This window comes from Danio aesculapii, chromosome 11 (assembly GCF_903798145.1).
Source record: "Danio aesculapii chromosome 11, fDanAes4.1, whole genome shotgun sequence".
NCBI classification, from domain to species: Eukaryota; Metazoa; Chordata; class Actinopteri; order Cypriniformes; family Danionidae; genus Danio; species Danio aesculapii.
In genome coordinates this window covers 34,466,652-34,489,530 of record NC_079445.1, presented here as the reverse complement: position 1 = coordinate 34,489,530, position 22,879 = coordinate 34,466,652, and the positions used below count along the sequence as shown (strand labels likewise).

General features: G+C 35.0%; 1 protein-coding gene across 3 annotated transcripts in view; it reads left to right on the top strand.

Moving 5' to 3' along the window:
* LOC130236942 (polyamine-transporting ATPase 13A3-like) overlaps nt 1–18,410 on the top strand; it is a 76,440-nt gene extending 58,030 nt beyond the window's left edge. For 2 of the 3 annotated variants that reach the window (XM_056467701.1, XM_056467702.1), the window contains exons 25-34: nt 186–228; nt 316–425; nt 551–647; nt 808–880; nt 2,551–2,716; nt 5,355–5,536; nt 6,977–7,065; nt 8,117–8,197; nt 12,042–12,134; nt 17,633–18,410. In XM_056467701.1, coding sequence (XP_056323676.1) covers nt 186–228; nt 316–425; nt 551–647; nt 808–880; nt 2,551–2,716; nt 5,355–5,536; nt 6,977–7,065; nt 8,117–8,197; nt 12,042–12,134; nt 17,633–17,935 — 1,237 coding nt within the window. In that variant the 3' untranslated portion in view covers nt 17,936–18,410. The remainder of the gene's footprint in view (nt 1–185; nt 229–315; nt 426–550; nt 648–807; nt 881–2,550; nt 2,717–5,354; nt 5,537–6,976; nt 7,066–8,116; nt 8,198–12,041; nt 12,135–17,632) is intronic. The other variant, XM_056467703.1, reaches the window with a different exon arrangement.
* The last annotated feature ends 4,469 nt before the right edge of the window (nt 18,411–22,879 follow it).

Sequence of the window (22,879 nt, the reverse complement as noted above, 5' to 3'; positions counted from 1 at the left end):
GATAAAAGAAATCAGTTATTAGAAATCAGTTCTTAAAACTATTATGTTGAGAAATGTATTTTAAAAAAATCTTTCCATTAAACATTAAATTGGGGAAAAATACAGGGGACATATAATTCAGACTTCAACTATATATTCAAAAGAGAAAGTGTAGTTGTACTAACTTGTTTTTCCCTCTGCTGCAGTTATTTTGTAGGAATGTGTGGCGATGGAGCGAATGACTGCGGGGTGAGTTGGTTTTTATTGTGTTTTTGACATGTCGTCTCTGTGTTGTGGACTGCATTACTGATGAATGTCTGTGTGTGTTTTGCTCAGGCACTGAAGAGAGCTCATGCTGGGATCTCACTGTCAGAACTGGAGGCTTCAGTGGCGTCTCCTTTCACCTCCACAACTCCCAGCATCACCTGCGTGCCCAACCTCATCAGGTGAGCTGTCACGACCAATCACAACTTCCTGGAGCACAAACACTGTCGACTGAGTTTTTCAAGAACCACATTTCAAGTGTCCTGTTTGTGTGTAGTCTCAAACAGTACGTGTTGCTTCTCCACAGAGAAGGCAGAGCGGCTCTCATCACCTCCTTCTGTGTGTTCAAGTTCATGGCTCTCTACAGTATTATTCAATGCCTCAGCGTCGCACTGCTCTACTCCGTAAGCTCAGCATTTCCTCCGCAACTATTGTAGAACAGCTTTCTGTAGTAGTTCTACTTCTTTTACAGGGGTTTTCATGCTTAAAGTGAGTAACTGAAGTTCATTAGTTGACTTGTGGATGTGTCTTCTATGTGTCTGATGTATTAATGATGCATTTCAGATTGGCAGTAACCTGGGTGACTTCCAGTTTCTCTTCATAGACATGGCCATCATTCTTCTGATTGTCTTCACCAGTAAGTGCCATTTCTAATGTCTGTTCTGCATTTCACATTTTTAGTCATAATGGATTCTGAACATATACTGTGAACTTTTCAACCTCCTCAGACCCTGTTTACACTACACTAATACATTTTAGTTTTAAGACGCATAACTTTTGCTACGGTTACGCCTTCCGTCCACACTACCCCAGAGTTTTCGGGGCTTTTGGAAACGCTGAAGAGGCCGTTTTGGTTTTAAAACTTTGCTCCATGTTATTGTGGATGGGGGAAAATGAAGACATCTGAAAACGGAGACATAACTGCAGACATTCGCCTATCTGATTGGGACTTTTTCTCAATATTAAGTACACAAAGTTCAGACTTGCATCCTTTCCTTGTAAGTTCAGACTTTTGCGTTGTTTCAATATGCAGAATTAGTGTACATGGTTACACAAATTAATATATTACTGTAACTTATCTTTTGCCAAAACACTTTACCTGAGAACAAATAACAGATTCGAAAGACCAAAGAGACCTTAGATAGAGACTAGATGAATTAGATATCACGTTTAACAACTATAGTGAGTTGAAGTCCAGCGGTAGATCCTTGATGAACTGTCCGATATGCACTGCTCCCACCTGGGGAGGTGTGCTCAAAGCACCCTCTGACTGCCTGGGGCTTAGATGTCCGCATATACACTGCAGCGCATGCCAGAGTGTGTGTGTGGTCATGTGATGTGCGTTTTCAGAGGTATAGTGTGGACGAAGATTTTTTTTTTTTTCAGAAACGTTGGATGAAACGCAAGGGTGGACATGGATCGTTTTCATTTCATTTTAAACCCGTTTTAAAACGTATGAGTGTAAAGGGGGCCTCAGTCTATTTCTCAATGCAGCAAATGTGATATTTTAAAGTCATTGAATATTCAGGTTGAGTTTACATTCCATCATCAAAGTTAGCAATAATATTAATTATTAATTCATATTAAATAAGACCAAAAAGCTAATTTGTTACAGGAGTATAATTATATATAAACATTTTCTTTAGAATAATATGCACTTGATCATGTGGGGTAGGATCAGGTACATAAATATTTTCACATTTGACTAAATGTTGCACCACATCAAAATGATCAAAATATTGTTGCTTTTGTAATGTCATATCATTAAGTAAAGTACAACAGGCAACTAAAATAAAATGAAACACTTACAGATTTTATAAATGTAATGTTTAATAATGAATCTAAAATTATAAATGTAAATGATAAATTATATAAAAAATAAATAAATGGTGCAGCAACAATTACAGTGTTATGCAATGTGTTGCATCTTTAAAAATATTCAATAAAAATGATCAACCTGCACACACAGTCCTGTAGTCCATCATTTTTGAAAGTTGAAATGAAGGCAAAATTAGCATTATTTTCAAAAAAAATTTATTCTTTTACAAATGTCTGTTATAGACCTCAGAAATGTTGTGGTCGTGTAAATGAATGGTCACAATTCATTATTTTCAATTCAATATTTTTTTTAGATGACATTCGCTCATTTTAGATTCAAATTTTTTTTTACGAATTTCACGAAACAAATAGTAATAGTAATTCTGTTTTCATGTTGGTTGCAGTTTAATTTGGAATGACATTGAGTTACTGTATCAGTTGTATGCAGTGTGTATTGATGATTCTTTTTTTTCTCTCTCTCGCTCCCAGTGAGTTTGAACTCTGCATGGAAGGAACTGGTGGCCCGCAGGCCTCCCTCCGGCCTGGTCTCAGGTCCTCTCCTCTTCTCAGTCCTCACGCAGATCCTCATCTGCCTGGCTTTCCAGATCATTTCCTTCCTCCTGATCCAAAGGCTGGACTGGTACTCCAAGCCTGAGTGAGTCTGACCTCTGCTACTCATTAGTGCCACTGCAGATCATTCAAGCGCTCTTCATATTGTAAAAGATCTGTCTTATAAGCTCAGTTCAACACTGCAGTTTTTAAAATTAATCACTCCTACTGATGTTTGCTGATGAATGTAGGAGATGGTTTGTATCTGAATATATTGAATCACATATTGAATAATCTCTTGACACCATGTCTCACGTGATGCGGCACCGATAAAATGTTATTGCTATAAACTCGTTTTAACATGAAAAGATCTTAAAAAGCCCCTATTATGGGTTTTTGAAAATGACCTTCCATGCAGTAACACAGCTTTAAGTGAAGTGAAATATCCAGCTAAGGCTTAAATCTGAAAGTCCACCATGTTTAAAACTATTGATTCATCTATAAAAGAGTTGACTCATAGTGGTTCGAATGAATGAGTGTGGTAACGAGTCTTTAGCAGTGTCTGCGTGACATCGATACAAAACTCAAGCCCTGCCCATTTGCTGCGCGCAGTCCCAGGAAAATTGAAACCCCTGGCCCCTGCCCACAAACACTGTAGCAAGAAAAAGAAGACTACAAACACTGAAGCAGATTTTTATAAGGTTGAATCAAATAGCGAAGACACTGTGCTCTGAAGTATGAGGGAAAGTTAGTGTTGTTTTCCCTACTCCAAGATGAGGCTGTGAAGAGTCGGTGGTTGAAGTTTATTTTCGCAAAAATACCTCAGCATTATAGCTCCAGCCTTGTGCGTGTTCCCGGCATTTTCTGACGAGTGCTTCAGTAATCTACACGCTTACAATGCAGGATTTGTTGGCCGTTTGTTAAAGGAAGGGTCAGAAAAGACTATTGATGTATGGAACTTTGTCAGAGCTTGACAGGAGCTTTATCGGTACATGGATCAGTGGATCATGGATCAGTTTCTTCCTCCATTTCACAAGTGTACATAAGTGCGATTTTTTTAAATGGTTGCTTAAATGGTTTCTCTAGCTTGCAAATTATGTATATAACTGTTTTTTGTTGCTTGTAACCGCTTGTACTGTATCTGGTTACTCTTTATATTCACATATCGCGTCTAAAACATGATGCGTGCCGATTTGTTTATGGATTTAAATGCTTTGTGAGCTCGCGATCCACTGCTGTTTGTTGTTGCTTATGGCCACCATCAGCTGTTCTTACACGCGTGCAGCGGTCAAGTTTCAAAAATGTTCAGTTTTTGCTACTGTGTGGATTAAAAGTGAATGTGTCACTGTTTTTACTTGTGGTTAAGAATAGAGCAAAATGCTGGTGTTAAACTGCATTGCTTTAATGCACTCCTGCATTGGGCTCACACATACACTCTGACTACTTGTTGATAAGCTGTGCTGGGCATTTCTCACTGTCTCAAGATGAATGCAGTCGACCAATCACAACAGACTGGGTCTGTTTTGTATTTCATTGATGTCGCGGCAAAACAACACCATAAACTTCAATGACAATGAGCTCCTCAGGAACAGAATGCTGCCAATGTGAGCTTAAACACCATTTTACATGACATTTATTGTCATACTACAGAAAGCAGTAGCAGATATAAAATAAAAATAAAGCAAATAACAATATTTTAAAAATAAAATGACTAACAAACGGTTTGTAAATGAAAGACAGTGACTCAAAACCAACATTATCACTCACTCAGCAAATATAAACAATTGTAATACTCATTTTATCTGGGAGGAATGCTAGTCCACTACGTAGCCCCAGCCAGAAGTGTGACAGGAGACAGATGATGTTTAATGTTTGATCTCTTCACAATGTGGCACTTTACATCCTCTAGTATTTTACAGTTCTCAAATGAACAGATGTGGTAATATGTGTGGTTTAATCTGATATAAATAACTTATCAGAATCTGTCTGTATACAGTAACACATTTATTTCAGCATACATTTTAAATTAACATGAATATAAAATTTGACTTGATAGGTGCTAAATATAGGCGCAGGAAACTCTAAAATGAACTAATAATATCAGTCAACCATGCCTTAGCAGGATCACTATAACATGATAAACAGGATTACTCTATATAAAAGATAAAGGATTCAATTCAATTCAATTCACCTTTATTTGTATAGCGCTTATACAATGTAGATTGTGTCAAAGCAGCTTCACATAAAAGGTCATAGTAAATAGGAACAGTGTAGTTCAGTTTGTAGTGTTTAAGTTCAGTTCAGTTTAGCTCAGTTCAGTGTGGTTTAATAATCACTACTGAGAGTCCAAATATAAGGAGCATAAATCAACTTGCATTCATGAACGCATGTTTACCACTGTTACTGTTACTGACTGACTGCCATCAGTGTTCTGAACACGTCCTTCTAGATCATGCGCACATTAATAAGTCATTAAGGAATTTAGTACCCTTTGTAATTATAATCATGTTAAATAGCTTAACTGTGTATTAATTAGATTATATCCCTTACCATTTTACCAGGAGTACAGTGGTTGATATTAAATGGTTTGGTGCTGACATCTAAATTGCTTGTCACTGGAATCTTGTTGTGTGTAATTAGGACATGGTGTGACTGTCCACATTTGTTTGTGTCTGACGGTGTAGTGCGTGCTTGCCTATGAATGTACTTTTATTTTGTTTTTAATTTGCTTCTTTTATTTACAGTTTCTACAATTGCTCTCTTCCTCATCACATGGATAACTACAGTAACTCCACCGGGACTAAAGAAGAAAATATAGTCAATGATGTGAACACTACGCTGTTCTTCATCTCCTCGTTTCAGTATCTCATTGTTGCCATCGTCTTCTCCAAAGGAAAACCTTTCCGCCAGCCCAGCTACAAGAACTGTAAGGATGAATATTGATGCGTTCAGCATGACAGACAACTAACAAAGCTGTCTTTGAGAGTCTGAAATCAACTTAACTGGAAAATATGTCATATTTTACCCTCATGAGAGCATTTTTTTTATTCTTATTCGAGTTGTCGTTTTTGTCAAATACCTAATTTTAATCAGCCACAATATTATAATCCATTAACAACAACAACATTTCAAATTGTGTGAAATAGATGCAAAAATATTACAGTTTTGGGATACAATACACAAAAAAAAAACACGATGTTGCTATATTAATATTAATGCAAAAATCACGTTTTAAGAGGTTTAAACACAGTTGTGTGGCAACAGTGTGTGAAGATAACCAGCATCTAATCTAATCAATTTTATTAATAGCCGGCAGTTAGGTCTCTGCATCTCTGACATGGTCACCTACTGAGCTAAGCAGGGCTGCGCCTGGTCAGTACCTTGATGGGAGACCACATGGGAAAGCTAGGTTGCTGCCGTAAGTGGTGTTTGTGCGACCAGCAGAGGGTGCCCAACCTGTGGTCTGTGTGGGTCCTAACACCCAAGTATATTGACGGGGACTCTTTACTTCTCAGTGAGTGCCATCTTTTGGATGAGACGTTAAACCGAGGTCCCGACTTTCTGTGGTCGTTAAAAATCCCTGGATGTCCTTCGAAAAAGAGGGGTTTAACTCTGGCATCCTGGCCAAATTTGGCCACTGGACTTTGTCCATAATGGCCTCCTAACCATCCCCCTATTATAAATGGCTTCATCACTCTGTCTCCTCTTCACCAATTAGCTGGTGTGTGATGTATGGCACAATATGGCTGCCATCGCGTTATCCAGGTGCATGCTGCACACTGGTGGTGGATGAGGAGATTCCCACCCAAAAAATGTGTAAAGTGCTTTAAGAGTCCAGAAACAGCACTATAAAAATGTAAAAAATCATTATTATAAATTCTGTTTTAGAATCACACTTGATTAAAACAGTCTGCAGGAACACTTTTATCGACATTCTTTATTTGTACGTGTCATCAGAGGGGGAAAGCCCCGCCCATTAATGACTATCTCTCCCTCATTAGCGTTAGACGTTAGTCTTGTTTTTGAATCTGCCACTATGCTGACACAGGCATTTGTAGCTCCGCCCTCTTTTGAAAATGGCTTATTTAAATTTAAAGAGACAGACACCAAAACAGTGTAATTTGAATCAAATCCTAAAAGGGGCCGTTTTAAAGACTTCTAAAAATATCTTGTCTGTTATTTTTCAGCTGAAACTTCACATACACAATCTAGGGATAACAGAAACCTATTTTACATCATATAAAAAGGGTCTATATAATATATATAATACCAGTCTCTTTTAATACCAAAGGAAATCTATTTCTTAGTTACAGTACATTAATTGTGTTTCTAGTTGTCTGAGGATTTTTTTTCTTTTCTTTTTCAGGGCCATTTGTCCTCTCCGCTTTAATTCTTGTCATTTTCATGTTTTTCATCATGTTTTTCCCAATCTCTGGAATCTACCAGTTTTTGGAGGTATGTTTGCATCTTTATATTTTGGAGTCATTCAGATGATACACTTACTGGACACTTTATTAGGTACACCTCTCCAACTAGTCGTTAACGCAAATTTCTAATCAGCCAATCTCATGGCAGCAACTCAATGCATTTAGGCATGTAGACATGGTCAAGACGATCTGCTACGGTTCAAGCCAAGTATCCTAATTGGGAAAAAAGGTGATTTAAGTGACTTTGAATGTGGCATGGTTGTTGGTGCCAGGCTGGCTGGTGTCAGTATTTCAGAAACTGCTGATCTTCTTAAATTTTCACGTACAACCATCTCTAGGGTTTATAGAGAATGGTCCAAAAAAGAGAAAATATTCAGTGAGTGGCAGTTCTGTGGCCGTAAAATGGGGATATTTTCTTGGCACACTTTCAGCCGAGCCGTACCGGAGTATTATTGCTGACCATGTCTATCCCTTTATGACCACAGTGAACCAATTTTTCGATGGCTACATCCAGCAGGATAACGCACCATGTCATAAAGCGTGAATCATCTCAGACTGGTTTCTTAAACATGACAATGAGTCACTGTACTCAAATGGCCTCCACTGTCACCAGACCTCAATCCAATAGAGCCCCTTTGGGATGTGGTGCATCAGGAGATTCGCATCATAGATGTGCAGGCGGCAAATCTGCAGCAACTGTGTGATGCTATCATGTCAATATGGACTAAAATCTTTTCAGTACCTTGTTGAATCTATGCCACGAATAATTAATGCTGTTCTTAAGGCAAAAGGGTGTCCAATCAGGTACTAGTAAGGTGTACCTAATAAAGTGGCTGGTGAGTGTATATGTCCATTAGCTTTGATAAAAGTCGCTCAGGCCCTTCTACAATCTAGACAAAACTATTAGTCAGACATTTTGGGGTTGATTAGAAATGAAAAACAATTATGCTGCATCAAAACGTATCATGGTTTTCACAAATATTAATTTTCATTTATTTGACGTCTTTCGTTTTTAACCTTTCTGAGCTGTTGAACATGGTTTTATTAGATTTTTCTAACGCTGTCCACGTTCTCCTCAGCTGGTGTGTGTTCCTTTGAGCTGGCGTGTGTCTATGGTGATTATAATACTGGCCAACACCATAGTGTCTGTCATTATTGAGGTAAGCATAAGACACATGGATATTCACATAATAAAACAAGTGCATTTTAATCTGGTCAAGGTTGGGGGATTGAAATGGTTAGCCAATTATATTTTTAGCTCATACACAGTATATATTTGGGGTAATTAGTACTATACTGTATTAAAGATGATCATTTTACTGATAGGATGTGATAGTCAGGTGTAGTAGACCCTTCAGCCTGGGTCATAACACACTGCTCTTGCTGCAAGCCAATGAATGTATTTCATTTGATGGGTAATACATTAACTTCTACATAGACAACAATTAGTTTGGAATTAAAAGCTGGTTATTTAAAAAATAAATAAATAAATATACATATAGATATAAATCTATTTCAATTTTATAATATATAATATAATGACTCGAATGAACTTAAAAATGGCTCACACATTACTTTTAATATAGTAAGCAGCTCTATTTGTTTTATTATTTTTTTAATTGCAATCAACTTGACTAAGAAATATTTCATGTAATGTTAAAAATAATTTATTCTGATCATTAAAATGTATAAGAATCAAGTAAATTTCTAACCATTTTTCCCATCTCTATTCAAGCTTAATGGTATCTGCTCTGCTAAGGCTGATATACAGGACAAGTTTAATTTTGACCAGATACAGTGGCGAATTGTACAGCGCGTCTGATTTAGCAGCAGCAGCATCATCAGCAGCTTCCTCTGCCTCTGAATCCAGCCCTAAGAAAGGGTCAAATTATTCTTGCCATGATTCAGACATACCAGCAATTATTGTAGTAGCATAGCGGCTGTTTGCTTTGCCTTTTAGATCCTGACTACTTCCTGGTGTTGACGAAAGGTCACGCCCCTTTCAGCTGATCTCTTTCACCTGTCAATCAATAGAACACTGGAGTTCAGCAGCCAATCATGTGATCTCGTTTATGCTCATTGACTTTTGGTCCAGAATAAAGTAGAGCTGCACGATTCTGGTTAGACGTTTGAAATGAAGATGATACTCCCATGATTTTTTGAATAGACAGCTAGTCAACAGAGCATGTAATTAACCTGTAGTTCTAACTTAAAGGCACAATATGTAAGATTTGTTTATTTAAATATACAAAATGGTTACGCCCGATTCACACGGGGCTTCAGCATCAGCGCTTGTCTGAAGTTGGGGCTGACGCGATCGTCATAGCAGCATCAGCCATTAAAATTAGTCCGTAATCAGCTGCTGTATGAGCTGGAGTATTTGCATAAAGCGATCTGATTGGCTGATGCTTCCATTGGTGTTTGGAAAGTTGAGAAATCCCAAACTTCTGCAGCGAGCAACGCTGATGAAGCGGCACCAACGGATCCACAATTCAGTTCGGCAATGCTTGACGTCACCCATTCAAAGTGAATTGAAAGCATTGATGCTGACGCCCCTTAAGGATGGGATGTAATGGGTTTAGCTTATGTACTGTCGTTATCCCCAATGTTCAAATTTTAACTAGTGCTAATGACATCATACACCCTACATACTACCATGGTAATAAGTTTTGAATACCTTAGCATAAACATGAGTTGTGTAGAATGTAATAAACACAACAGTTGTTTACTCAACATTTTCAGGCAAAATAAATCAGAAAATGGGTTTCAAAGTAAAAGTTTTTGAAAATCCCACCGTTGTCAAGTGTTTAGGGCAGTGTTGATTTAAAAATAATTTTGAAAAAGTTGTGGTGTAAACGTGAAAGAAATAACTTTTGTGTTTTTGGCTACATCGTTGTCATGGAAACAGCCTCTGAGTGTTACGTGTCATCAGATGATGCCTTTGTTTGTTATGAACACACGCCCTCTAGTGGTAAATTGCATACTGTGCCTTTAAATCTATAACTAAAGAAAAAAGAGTAATGACTTAAACTTAACTTAAAAATTCTGGAACATAATTTAAGTTTTATTCTGTAAACTACTAATGACATTTAGTAGTGTATAAAATTAAATTTGCTTGTGCGTTCACACCGAAGGTGGCGAGAGCGTCACTTTGAGAGTTTGCTCTGGCCGCCCTGGTGACAATGATGTCTGCCTTTACTGCTCCACCGGTGAGAGCGTCAAAATTTGTTACATTGATCTCGTATTTAAAGCGCTCGTTGCAGCATATCAGCAAATCAGTTACATTCCCACATAAAAACATGCTTTCTAGCATAAAAATGTTGCAGAGAAAATCTTTGCCATGATTTGCCAATCGTCTTGTGCAGAGCTGCAGTCTCCAGTGCCTAGACTTCAGCTCTGCACAAGACGTTTGGCCATAGGAGAAATGGTCGTGCCCAACTGAGTCTGGTTTCTCTCGAGGTTTTTAATTCTTCACTTTCGTCAATTGGTGAAGTTTTTTTCCTCGCCGCTGTCGCCACTGGCTTGCATGGTTCGGGATCTGTAGAGCTGCGCATCGATGGATTTGCTCTTCAGTGTTTGGACTCTCAGTAGTGATTATTAAACCACACTGAACTGAGCTAAACTGAACTTAAACATTGAAAACTGGACTGACACTGTTTCAGTAAATCAGTTAATAGAAATGGGTTATGTTTAGAAATAGGTTGAAGAAATATACATATATATTAATGGCCATCAACTCGGCAGTAACTATTTTTTATAGTATGTCCCTCTAAGAAAACATCGTAAACAGTTGGAAATCTGGCAACCACAATAATCAAAGCCTTGGGAACAACTGTGGTCGGAACCAAAGTTCATAGTGACCGTGTTCTCTGGAATCCTCTCAAGCGGTAGAGTTCAACAGTCCGATTGATTGCTGCTAAACCATGTCATAACTAGGCCCACACGGAATCTGCACACGCAGTATTCCGCAGATTTTCAGCCTATCATTGATTGTTTATTTACTTGTGTAAATGTGTGTAAATTTATATTTATTCAGTTTCTAAATTAATTACAGTACTATTATTGACTATTATAAAAATATTCATATGATTTATTTAAAATTCAGTCTGTAAAGTTATGTTTTCTGTCTTTTAGTAGATATATTATATGAGAGACTTGCTTTGTTAAATAAGTATAAGTTAAATAAGTGGATCTAATTGGATTTGCATTGTAAACATTGAATAAAAGTTAAAAATGTATTACTTTTTATTTCATATATTAAGATTTTACAAATGATACTCCTAAAATAATTCTGCATAAATCCGCAGATTTTTAACACAATTCTGCACAGAAATAGCAAAAAATGTCAGCAGATTCTGTCTGGCCCTAGTCATAACTCATTACCATAAAGTTGACTTGATTTCAACTCTCCTCAACACCCATACCGCGAAGACATGCCACACCACTCCTTGCCACTTATCGCCACTGGCTCCCATTAGAAATGAATTGCTTTCGGCTACTTTGACGATCTTGCCACCTTCGGTGTGAACGCACAGTAACACTTCAAGATTACACTTTTAATTACTACCGTAGACGCCTTTATATCAAAACTACAAGCTGTTATCCCAATACTTACGGAAAAATGCAACTTTTCATAACACACAAATAATAAATAATCATACATGACAACTGTGGGTCAAATAGAGATCTGCGGTGATTCTATCGCCAAAAGTGTAATAGACATTGTCATTTAGGAATAAGATCCCACAATTCTTTGAATCAAGAACGCATTTAATCGTGCAGCTCTAAACCAACATAAATCTCCTGCCCTCTTCTGTTTCTCCTGAACTAACACACAGTCCAAAAAATAATAAGAAGAATAAATCACTGCCCTTTCAAGCAATGTATTTAGTTTTGCTCTTGACCAGGAACAAGCAGACACAAAATGATGACCATAAATCTTTTGCTAGCCATGTGATCCGTAGCTCTCTTCATTCTTTCCGCCCTACTGCGATTATTCTTTAGACCGTCGTGCTTGACGTCATCTTATGGAAGCATGTGTTCAGCAGAGACAAGCAGGGAAGCTATGGCGTCTCCCCTGCAGGCCCGATACCACAGGTTGGGAAAAAATCTGACACTTCAGTTCACCGTTGCCTTTTCACTTCCTGGTGTCCACTCCGCCTTTTTCCCTCCCTCTCACTTTCACTTTTTCCCCACTATCCTTCCTCCTTTCTCTCTCCCTCACACCCAACACTCTGTTTTAACGTTTGGCCTTGCATGCGCCAACATGATTTTTCTGAACGCTCTCTAGTGCCCCCTTGTGGGGACTCTGATTACCCCACTTCCCCCCCATTTTCCTCTAATGCTCCTTCTGTAGTTGCAACTACTGCATACGTGTGTGCGCTACGCCGTCTTGGTTAAACTGCGTGTTTGGGATGACGGTGCAGGTATGTGGCTAAATGAGCAATGTCTAACACGTCTAACACGGTCAAAACTTGCACTAAAGTTCTGATATGTTGTGTTTTGTGTCGATGAAGCTTCTGGTTTTGGTTAAAGGAATATTCTGGGTTTTTGCAAGTTTAATGTCTGTGGAAAGCTGCTTCTGGTTTTTCTGGTTCTTTAACTTCAGTGTTGAGTTTATTGGCATATGACTGGTCAGATTTTCAGGTATCCTTTCAGATGATGGAGGCTCGTTTCTGATGCAGGAATAAAATAAAAATAATGATTGTAAATCTTTATTGCAAAATTCAATTTAATTTTAGAATTAATAGATTAATTCTCACAATTCAGTTCACGTCTTGCAATTTTTTTTCTCAAAATTGCACCTTTATTTTGTGCAATTGCTTATAGTTATATGATTTTTGTTTGGGCAGTAACGCAAAAAAAAACTTACAATTGAGGTAAAAAATTTTATTTTATTTTTTTCTCAATTTTGACTTTTGTCTCTTTTTGAGATATTGGAGTTTCTCAAAATTCTCAATTCTCAACGTTGTTTTTTTAATGTTTACTGTTATTTTATGTTTATTTTTTATGTAAATTGTTTGTTTATAGAGTTTATATTAAGCAATACCGATTTCGATATTTGTAATTGCCATTTTTTCCCCAGAATTGCAACAAGTTCAAAAATAACTTTTCTCAGAGTTGCATAAATTTCAGAATTGCGTAAACAGATTTATGTTTAGACAATAACACAAAAGTTATATTTTTCTTCCTCAATTTTAACTCTATTTTTGGAATTTGAGTTTCTTAAAATTCTCAAACTTCACATTTTTTTGTTTATTGTTATTTTATGTTTATTGTTATCTAAATTGTTTGTGTATGGAGTTTATATTATGCAGTACCGACTTTGATATTTCTAATTTCGATTTTATTTATTTATTTTTTCATTTCTGAACTTGCATCTTGCAATTCTAACTTTTTTTTTCTCAGAGCTCATAAATATTTCTTGAAACTGATTTTTGTTTAGACAATAATGGAACAATTGACAACAATTGAGTTATATTTTTTTCCTCTCATTTTAGACTTTTGTCTCTAGTTTTGGAATTTGAGTTTCTCAAAATCTAAGTTTTATGTTTAATGTTATTTTATGTGCATTATGTAAATTGTTTGTTTATAGAGTTTATATTATGCAATACTTACTTTAAAATTTGTAATTGCGTTTTTATTTTTTTCCATTTCTGTACTTCTTGCAATTCTAACTTTTGTTCTAAGAGTTGCATAAATATTTCTTGTAACTGATTTGTGTTTAGACAATAACGCGCAAAAATTTTTTTTATTGATTTTATTTTTTTTATTTTATTTATTTTTTTATTATTATTTTTTTTACCTTATGTTTTATTTCTGAAATGACATCTTGCAATTCTACCTTTTTTTCTCGGAGTTGCATAAATATTTCTTTTAAATGGTTTATGTTTAGGCGATAATGCAAAAAAAATCTTGCAATAGTTTGAAAAAAAATTTTTTTTTTCTCTCAATTTTAACTTGTCCTTTTTTATTTCTAAAATTCTCAAAATTGTTTGTTTATAGAGTTTTATGTTTATTGTTGTTTTATGTTATGTAAATTGTTTACTTATAGAGTTTATATTATGCAATGCCAACTTCGATATTTGTAATTGCGATTTATTTATTTGTTTTTAATTTATTTTTATTTTTATCTTGTAATTCTAACTTAAAATTCTCAAATAGAAGAAAAAGTCAGAATTGTAAAATATGAAATTTTATAATATTGATAAGTATTAAATAATCATTCATTAATTTTCTCTTCGACTTAGTCCCTAAATATTGACTTAGAAAACAAAACTTGCAGTTAAATTTGCTGTTTGTGGCAGAAACAAGCCTCCATAGATGACTGAAATAATGCCTGCTGTAAATGGAACCCTTAATTTAAATTCTAGTAATAATGTTTCACAAAAGGTTTTGATCAAATAAACACTGTCCTGGTGAGCATAAAAGGCTTCAAAAGCATCTTAAGAATTTTACCAGTCCCAAATCTTTGCACTGTAATTTGAACTGTGCTTTAATCAAGCTGCCATAGACATTAAATAACTCTGAATACTCCTTTAAAGGAATGTTCAGGGTTCAAAATGAGACTGTGGCCTGCTGTCAAGTGCCACATATAACTGTTTACTGCTTGAATCATAAAGTGAGAGGCTACTTTTCTAGGTGGACAAATGTCTGGTTACAGATTACTGATTTAATTAATGTGGGATATTGCATCTTGTAAAGCACATGTAAGATGTTACATCACACGTTTGTGGTGTCTTTAAGCAGGTGCTATCTAGTATTACTTTATTATGTAGATAATGATTCTATTCAATAATATTTTAAACTGTTTATATTTATAGTTCAAATGTTTGTTTTATCTGGCTTTGTTTTATTTCCGTTTTGCTAATTTTAATACTTAAACTTTATCTATGTCTCCAAGAAAGTAATTTTTGAGTTTGTTTTATTTCATTTCAGCTTACAGTTCCTGAAAAAAAAAAAATTAGTGAATAATAACATTGATACTGATAAAGCTTTTCGCTTCTTAAAGTACATTTTAATTTTCAGATCACCTGGAATATTCCTTTAATGGAATGTTCCGGGCTTAAAATCGTCTCCATTGACGGTATCTGTGGCCTGCCATCCTTTACCACAAAAATCATTTAGACTTCTCCTTCAGATTATAAAAGCAAAAACTGTGTTAATTAATGAAGTTAAAATGGAAGTCCATGGAACAAGGCCTTACTTAATCCTTACTTAATATAAAATATCTATCCAAAATTATTATTTTTTTGAACTTAACATTTTGAAAAAATAACATTTAAATTACTTTAATAATACATCTTTATCAGCGCATTTTATATTAAAATAGATGTATAAAAAATGTTGTGCCTTAGGTTAGTAGGAAGCAGTATTAGTTACACTATTTCCAAGGTTAGTAAGCGATCTTAATCGCACTATTTCCATTTTAAAGTACAAATGAAATCAAAACTAACCATATATTTTATTAGCTCACATTGGCAGTTTAGTGGTGAACAATTCAACTGTGCATGTCATTAAGAAAAAGAATGTTTGCGCTTGTAATCTAAGCTTAAAATCTGCACTTTTTGCTTGTTTTCAGAAAATTTTCAGTATTTTGATTTTGAAGTACTGGGCGTGGATAAAATAATTAACCACGCCCCTCCAAATGTCAGTTTTGACAACAAACATAAAGGTGAGGAGGAGGAGTTAGGTTCTAATTACTCTTATAAAATAAACCATTCAAATCTTTTGGAATAAAATGCCTACTTTACTACATGCAATCAGCTCGCAGTAGAAAAAACAAGCCGCAACCACTGTTTTCTGTTTTTTTTTATTCAACGTTTCTAACTGTTTTTTATTTATGACTTTATGGCAAATTACAGTAAAATAAATAAATAAATAAATAATAAATAATATATATATATATATATATATATATATATATATATATATATATATATATATATATATATATATATATAATTTCAAAAAGTCTAGATAGTTTTAACATAAGCCCATAAAATGACAACAAACAAACAAACCAAAATAGAAAAATCTCATCACACAATATCACGCTACTTTGCACTTAGGAAAGAAAAAGGATCAATTTGCTGGAACAAGATCTATATTTGACAATAAAACATGTTCTTGGATATATTTCCTAAATGGGTCCCAAATTATCTTAAACTGGTTAGATAAACCTCTACACGCTCCAACTTTAAACACCCACTGTTTTCTCATTTAAAATTCCGTTTCTCTAGGAACTGCGTCTCAATACAAAAAAAAAAAAAAACGGTCACAGCTTCTGGTTCATGTGGACTTTAACACAAGCAATGCATACATATTTAGTGTCTTTTTAACTTTATCCCTGTCCTACTGGTTACGCGTTTAGGTTAAGTAATTAAGTTGGATGAGATGTAACATTCAGTGAGTCTCTAATGGTGCTAGGTGAAAATGAGAACACACAATGGATAAGTGAAACAAAAATTTACAATTTATTAAACAGAGCATATCGAACAATGACTGTAAGCATTTAGGATGTAATTTTAAATAATCGAAGTAAAAAAAAAAACAGGAGTGTTGCCAAAACAAAGAAATAAATATCACAAAATGATCTAACTAAACCCCAACCCACTACACTAACAAACCAAAGAAAAATGCAGAAACAAAACTGTAATCTTCAGCGTATGCGACACTTAACTAAACTTCTTACCTATTCCAAAACATAATTACAAATGTGACAACTCCTACATAAACTGACACAAAAAAATATGCTAAGTGCATACTGTTAGCCTTTAGAAAAACAAGAGTTTATCTGATAATCCAATTCTCATAAAGATCGTTCAACTTCCCAATAATAAATTGAGCTGCACAAGCTTATCTAAATAGATCACTTAAACGAGAGAGACTAAACAACAGCAACAAATTAATACAAACACAAACGAACATGCTGACCGACACAAGCGAGGAGTTTGATGGTGAACCAAGCGCTTCTGCTGAACAGCGCAAGCAAACGCCTTTTATATGTGGCGGACCAGCTCCTGATTGGTGCGTCAAGTGGGTCATAATGGTGATTGACAGCCCTCGCGACCAATGGTTGCACACCTAAAACAGGACAGAGTACACAATGGAAGAGAGAAGAGAAAGCGAAACACAAAACAAACAACAAAACGTACGTGAAACGTAACATACTTTTTACACATGCATTGCAAGTATGCAACTTTTATACACCACATTTGCTTGTCTTTAAAGTAGAAGCCAGTTGTTGTTTTCTGTGGTAACTGACAGCATGCCATAGATTTGAACCCGGAACATTCTTATTTATGCCATTTGGAGCTTAAGATTAGCTAAAGCAAAAACTTACACACCGTTTGAGTTTTGGCATTAATTCAAATAGGCATTCATTTCCCTTGCATGTGCTTGGAGGCATGACAAAACGAACCAAAGGCTCTCACATCGTTTCTGCAGATGAATATGAATTTCATTTCACTTACCATGTTTACCATTACAGGTTTAAATTCTGTCTTGTCAAGGAAATTTGTAAAATATGTATATCTTCTCCTCCCATGTGTTCCTCCTTGCCACTGTGTGTGTGTGTGTGTGTGTGTCTCTAGGGAGGAATAGACATGTATGGATCTAAATGCTTCTCCTGGCTGTGCTGCCAGCAGAGAAAAGTGCCCAAGGCACGCTACATGCATCTGGCACAAGAACTAAGCGTGGATCCTGACTGGCCCCCCAACCCAAGAGCACTACTGAAGCCAAACCCGCCCTACTTCCAGATGACTGCTCCTACCAGATCGAGGCGATTTCCTAGCATTTCTTTCAGCAGTATATACACTCCGTATTGCACGTCCAAACCACCAGGGATTTCTGTAAACACTGTCAAAAACAATTTGAAAAGACCAAAAACCTGCTAGGGGAGAGCTGTCCTTCCTGGATCATTTTGTTTGTTTGTTTCACATCTGCTGCTCAAGATTGTTTCCTTTTTTAAATGGGCGGAGTTTACAGGCTGGGAACTGTAAAAGCTCCGCCCCCCCTGGGCATGCGGCTCGTCACCGATATTCCCTTAAAGCATCATGTAGACCGCAAAACGATTGAACTCATTACCAAACGTGGCTCTTTTAGATGATCACCATCAGATATCACAGAAGCTCTGGATTTTTGTGCTTAAGTAGTAGCCGGCAGCGCTTCATCTTTACAGGAGGCTGCATGCAGATGCATAGAAACCATCAATGCATGCGGAAGAAACCAAACTCTAGTGGCTCACCGAATCTGAGATCCAGCGTCATTTCCAAGCCAGCTTGTTTTTACAAATATATATCGACGTAGATGTATTAATGATATATATATTCACGTCATCTTTACTTTGCATATCTCTTCCCATGGAAGAATCGAGGGTGGGGATTCAGTTGTGGAAGGCCAAACATTGTGAAAGCAGTTTGTGTTATGTCTCCTGACGCAGTATCTGGTCCATCCATCGCTGCAACTGTTGAGACCTGATTTACTCAACAGCTCGGCATCTCTTTTATTTTTGTTTGCAATGACACTGGGAATTGCATTGGGAATGGGGAAAAGGGGGTCTTAGGTGTTCTTTGGGAAATTTCAGCAGATTGATAGAGCTTTAGGAAGTGAAGACTTCATATCTGAAAATTGTATGTCGCTTTTTATTGCAATTCAAATCAAATCAGGCCAATGAAATCACTCAGAATTGGTTAGTTCACAGTATTACTTCTGCATGACTTGCTAAGAGTTTGCTGCTAATTTAAGAAACAAATACAGCATTTTTTCATCTTAAAATGCACAAGGAAGGCTCAAAATATGTTGCCGGAGATCCCTCCTGTTTTTCCAGATGCGATTTTATTTGCATAATTTATGCAGCGCCCTTCAACCGTGCTCAGCTTGCAGGCTTGTCTCAGTGCAGAGTTGTATTTCATGCAATTTTTTTAAGATGTTGCTCCTGAAATGAACCACTAAGCAATATCAGGTCATCACCTACATTTTTCTTCTGGATTTCTTTTTATACTGACAGTTTGCGTTGTCCGCTCATCTATATACTGTTGATGCGTTGAGATCTGGTTGGTCATTTCATTGAAGTCAGTGTTGTCATGCTGATTTGATTAGTTTCTTTTCATACGCTAGCTTTATATTCAATAAATACAAATTTAAATGGTTAATAGTAAAATTTTACTATTAAAAAATAAAACATCAGTTTAAATCATGCAATAAATATAACAACATATCAATTTTAGCTTTTTTAAATAAAACAAAAAAGTTAAAATTGCAGTGTCGTAATCATTTTTTTTCTCCGTTTTGAGTTTGAACATTCAATAGCATCTCAATAATATATTTCAAATCTGACAATGCCGATTTTGTTATGGAATCCCGTTCCTGCCACTGAATAAAAAAAAATAATAAATAAAAAAATAAAAGTCAGAATTTTGATTCATAAAGTTAGTTGCGAGTTATAAGTCAGAATTCCGAGTTATAAAGTCAGAATGCGAGTTATAAAGTCAGAATTCGGAGTTATAGTCTCAATTCCGTGTTTTAAAAGTCAGAATTGCAAGTTATAAAGTCAGAATTGCGAGTTGTTAGTCAGAATTCTTAGTTATAGTCTCAATTCTGAATTATAAAGTCAGAATTCTGAGTTATAGTCTCAATTCTGAGTTATAAGGTCAGAATTGTGAGTTATAAAGTCAGAATTCTGAGTTATAGTCTCAATTATGAATTATAAAGTCAGAATTCTGAGATATAGTCTCAGAATTGTGAGTTATAAGTCAGAATTGCGAGTTATAAAGTCAGAATTCTGAGTTATAGTCTCAATTCTGAGTTATAAGGTCAGAATTGTGAGTTATAAAGTCAGAATTGTGAGTTATAAAGTCAGAATTGCGAGTTATAAAGTCAGAATTCTGAGTTATAGTCTCAATTCTGAATTATAAAGTCAGAATTCTGAGATATAGTCTCAGAATTGTGAGTTATAAAGTCAGAATTGCGAGTTATAAAGTCAGAATTCTGAGTTATAGTCTCAATTCTGAGTTATAAGGTCAGAATTGTGAGTTATAAAGTCAGAATTGTGAGTTATAAAGTCAGAATTCTGAGTTAGTCTCAATTCTGAGTTAAGTCAGAATTCTGAGTTATAGTCTCAATTCTGAGTTATAGTCTCATTCTGAGTTGTAAAGTCAGAATTGTGAGTTATAGTCAGAATTCTGAGTTATAGTCTCAATTCTGAATTATAAAGTCAGAATTGTGAGTTATAAAGTCAGAATTGCGAGTTATAAAGTCAGAGTTGTGAGTTATAAAGTCAGAATTCTGAGATATAGTCTCAGAATTGTGAGTTATAAAGTCAGAATTGCGAGTTATAAAGTCAGAATTCTGAGTTATAGTCTCAATTCTGAGTTATAAGGTTAGAATTGTGAGTTATAAAGTCAGAATTCTGAGTTATAAAGTCAGAATTCTGAGTTAGTCTCAATTCTGAGTTAAGTCAGAATTCTGAGTTATAGTCTCAATTCTGAGTTGTAAAGTCAGAATTGTGAGTTATAGTCAGAATTCTGAGTTATAGTCTCAATTCTGAATTATAAAGTCAGAATTGTGAGTTATAAAGTCAGAATTGCGAGTTATAAAGTCAGAATTCTCAGTTATAGTCTCAATTCTGAGTTAAGTCAGAATTGCAAGTTGAGTCAGAATTCCCTTTCTGACTTTATAACTCAGAATTCTGACTTTATAACTCAGAATTGAGACTATAACTCAGAATTCTGACTTCATAACTCGCAATTCTGACTTAATTTATTGACTTTATTTATTTTTAACTTAGTGGCGTGAACGGGCTTCCATATTTGTTTTGGCATAAATTGTAAAAATCAGAATTGTGAGGTTTTTTTTTTCCCTTAATTTTTGTTTTATTGCGGTGTCCTTGTTACAGTTTAACTCGTACTGAATAATATTAATTAACATCATGCACTTACTGTATGGTAGCTTTAGGAATAGTTGCATGTAATTATGCACAATATATTAATAATATAGTCAGTGCATATACATGTATAACAAGGGCGCAGTAAAAACCAATTATGTTTGTAATCCTGTGGCAAACAAAGCTTCCATATCAGCAGCACTTCATGAATTAATAAATATTATCTAAGATGAAGATATTTGTGGTCATGTATTTTAAAACATGATGCATAGATTATCTTGAAAACTCCACAGCGATGAAGTTTATACAGTTTTCCTACAATCAGATCTTATGTGTTTGCATTTATTTATTTGGTCTTCAAGTACTCGTCGATTGATATTGCTGTATGGGGCATTTTTTGTGTTAATTAATCTGATAAAGGGCTGAATCTGTCTTTTTATTGCTCCATTTCTGTAATGCCTTGGTACTGTTTGATGTTTTGAAATGGTATTGATCATCTGACATCTTGGCAATGATGTCGTCTTTTCATCCGTATCATGTCTGTGAGTTTGTTCATATCCTAAATACATTTTCTGGGCATTTCTTGAACAAGACAATAAACAATCACCTTTGCTGGGTGAAATGATCAATAATATATATAGTTAAAAGGATTCATAAACGAAAGCAATTTGTTCAGACCATCTACTGAGCCCGGATGGGTAAACAAACTTTTTTGGTAACACTTATAATAACACACAATAAATCATTTATTAAGTATTAGCAAATAGTGAATTTGTTATTTGTTAGCATTAACTCTACATTAATAGACGTTAGTAAGCAGTTTATAACTGCAGATACAAATCCAAACTTATAAGCACATGTATAATGTGCTTAATGGTTGTGTTTTCATACTTTATTACTGATTAATTTCTCATGACTAAGTATCGCATTATTTACAGATTATTTATAGTTTTAGTCTCAATTCTGAGTTATAAAGTCAGAATTCTGAGTTATAGTCTCAATTCTGAGTTAAGTTAGAATTCTGAGTTAAGTCAGAATTGCGAGTTAAGTCAGAATTCTCTTTCTGACGTAATAACTCAGATTTCTGACTTTATAACTCGCAATTCTGACTTTATTATTTTTAACTTAGTGGCGTGACGGGCTTCCATATTTGTTTTGGTATAAATCGTAAAAATCGTTAGTAAGCAGTTTATAACTGCAGATACAAATGCAAACTTATAAGCAGATGTATAATGTGCTTAATGGTTGTGTTTTCATACTTTATTACTGATTAATTTCTCATGACTAAGTTAAGTATCGCATTATTTACAGATTATTTGTATTTTAAAAGTATTTTGGGATTGTAAGATCATTCAGAATGAGTTAGTAAATAATTATTCAGATCTACACAATATATCTTAGTATTCAGGCGGATACTAATAGTTAATTTGTATGTTAAATTGATAGAACTGAATAAAGGCATTTATTTAATTTTTTCCTGTTTGGATTATAACTAAGAGCCTTTAATTGTAATTTTTAAGGGATTTATAAAGCATAAATAGTCCTCACTTTAGGATGAAGATGAGTTAATAAAGCATTTATTAACATACACATTAACTATTAGTATATGCCTGAATAATCAGATATATGAATGTTAATTTGATGAGTTTATTTATCATTTACTAACTCAATGATCTTTAAAACCAGCAACTTCTCTCAAATAACTGGTTTGTAAATGATGCAATACTTAATTTAGTCATGAAAAAGGACTATTAAAGTATGAAAGTACAATCATTAAACACATAAGTCAAGAATACAACATTTGTATCTGCAGTTATAAACTGCTTACTAACATCTGTCAATGTAAAGTTTTGCTTAACAGGTAATGAATTCACTATTTGCTAATGCGTTATAAAGGGTTCATAGTGTGTATGAAGTGTTACTTTTTTGTAACTTTTAAACACTGCATCAACTATTA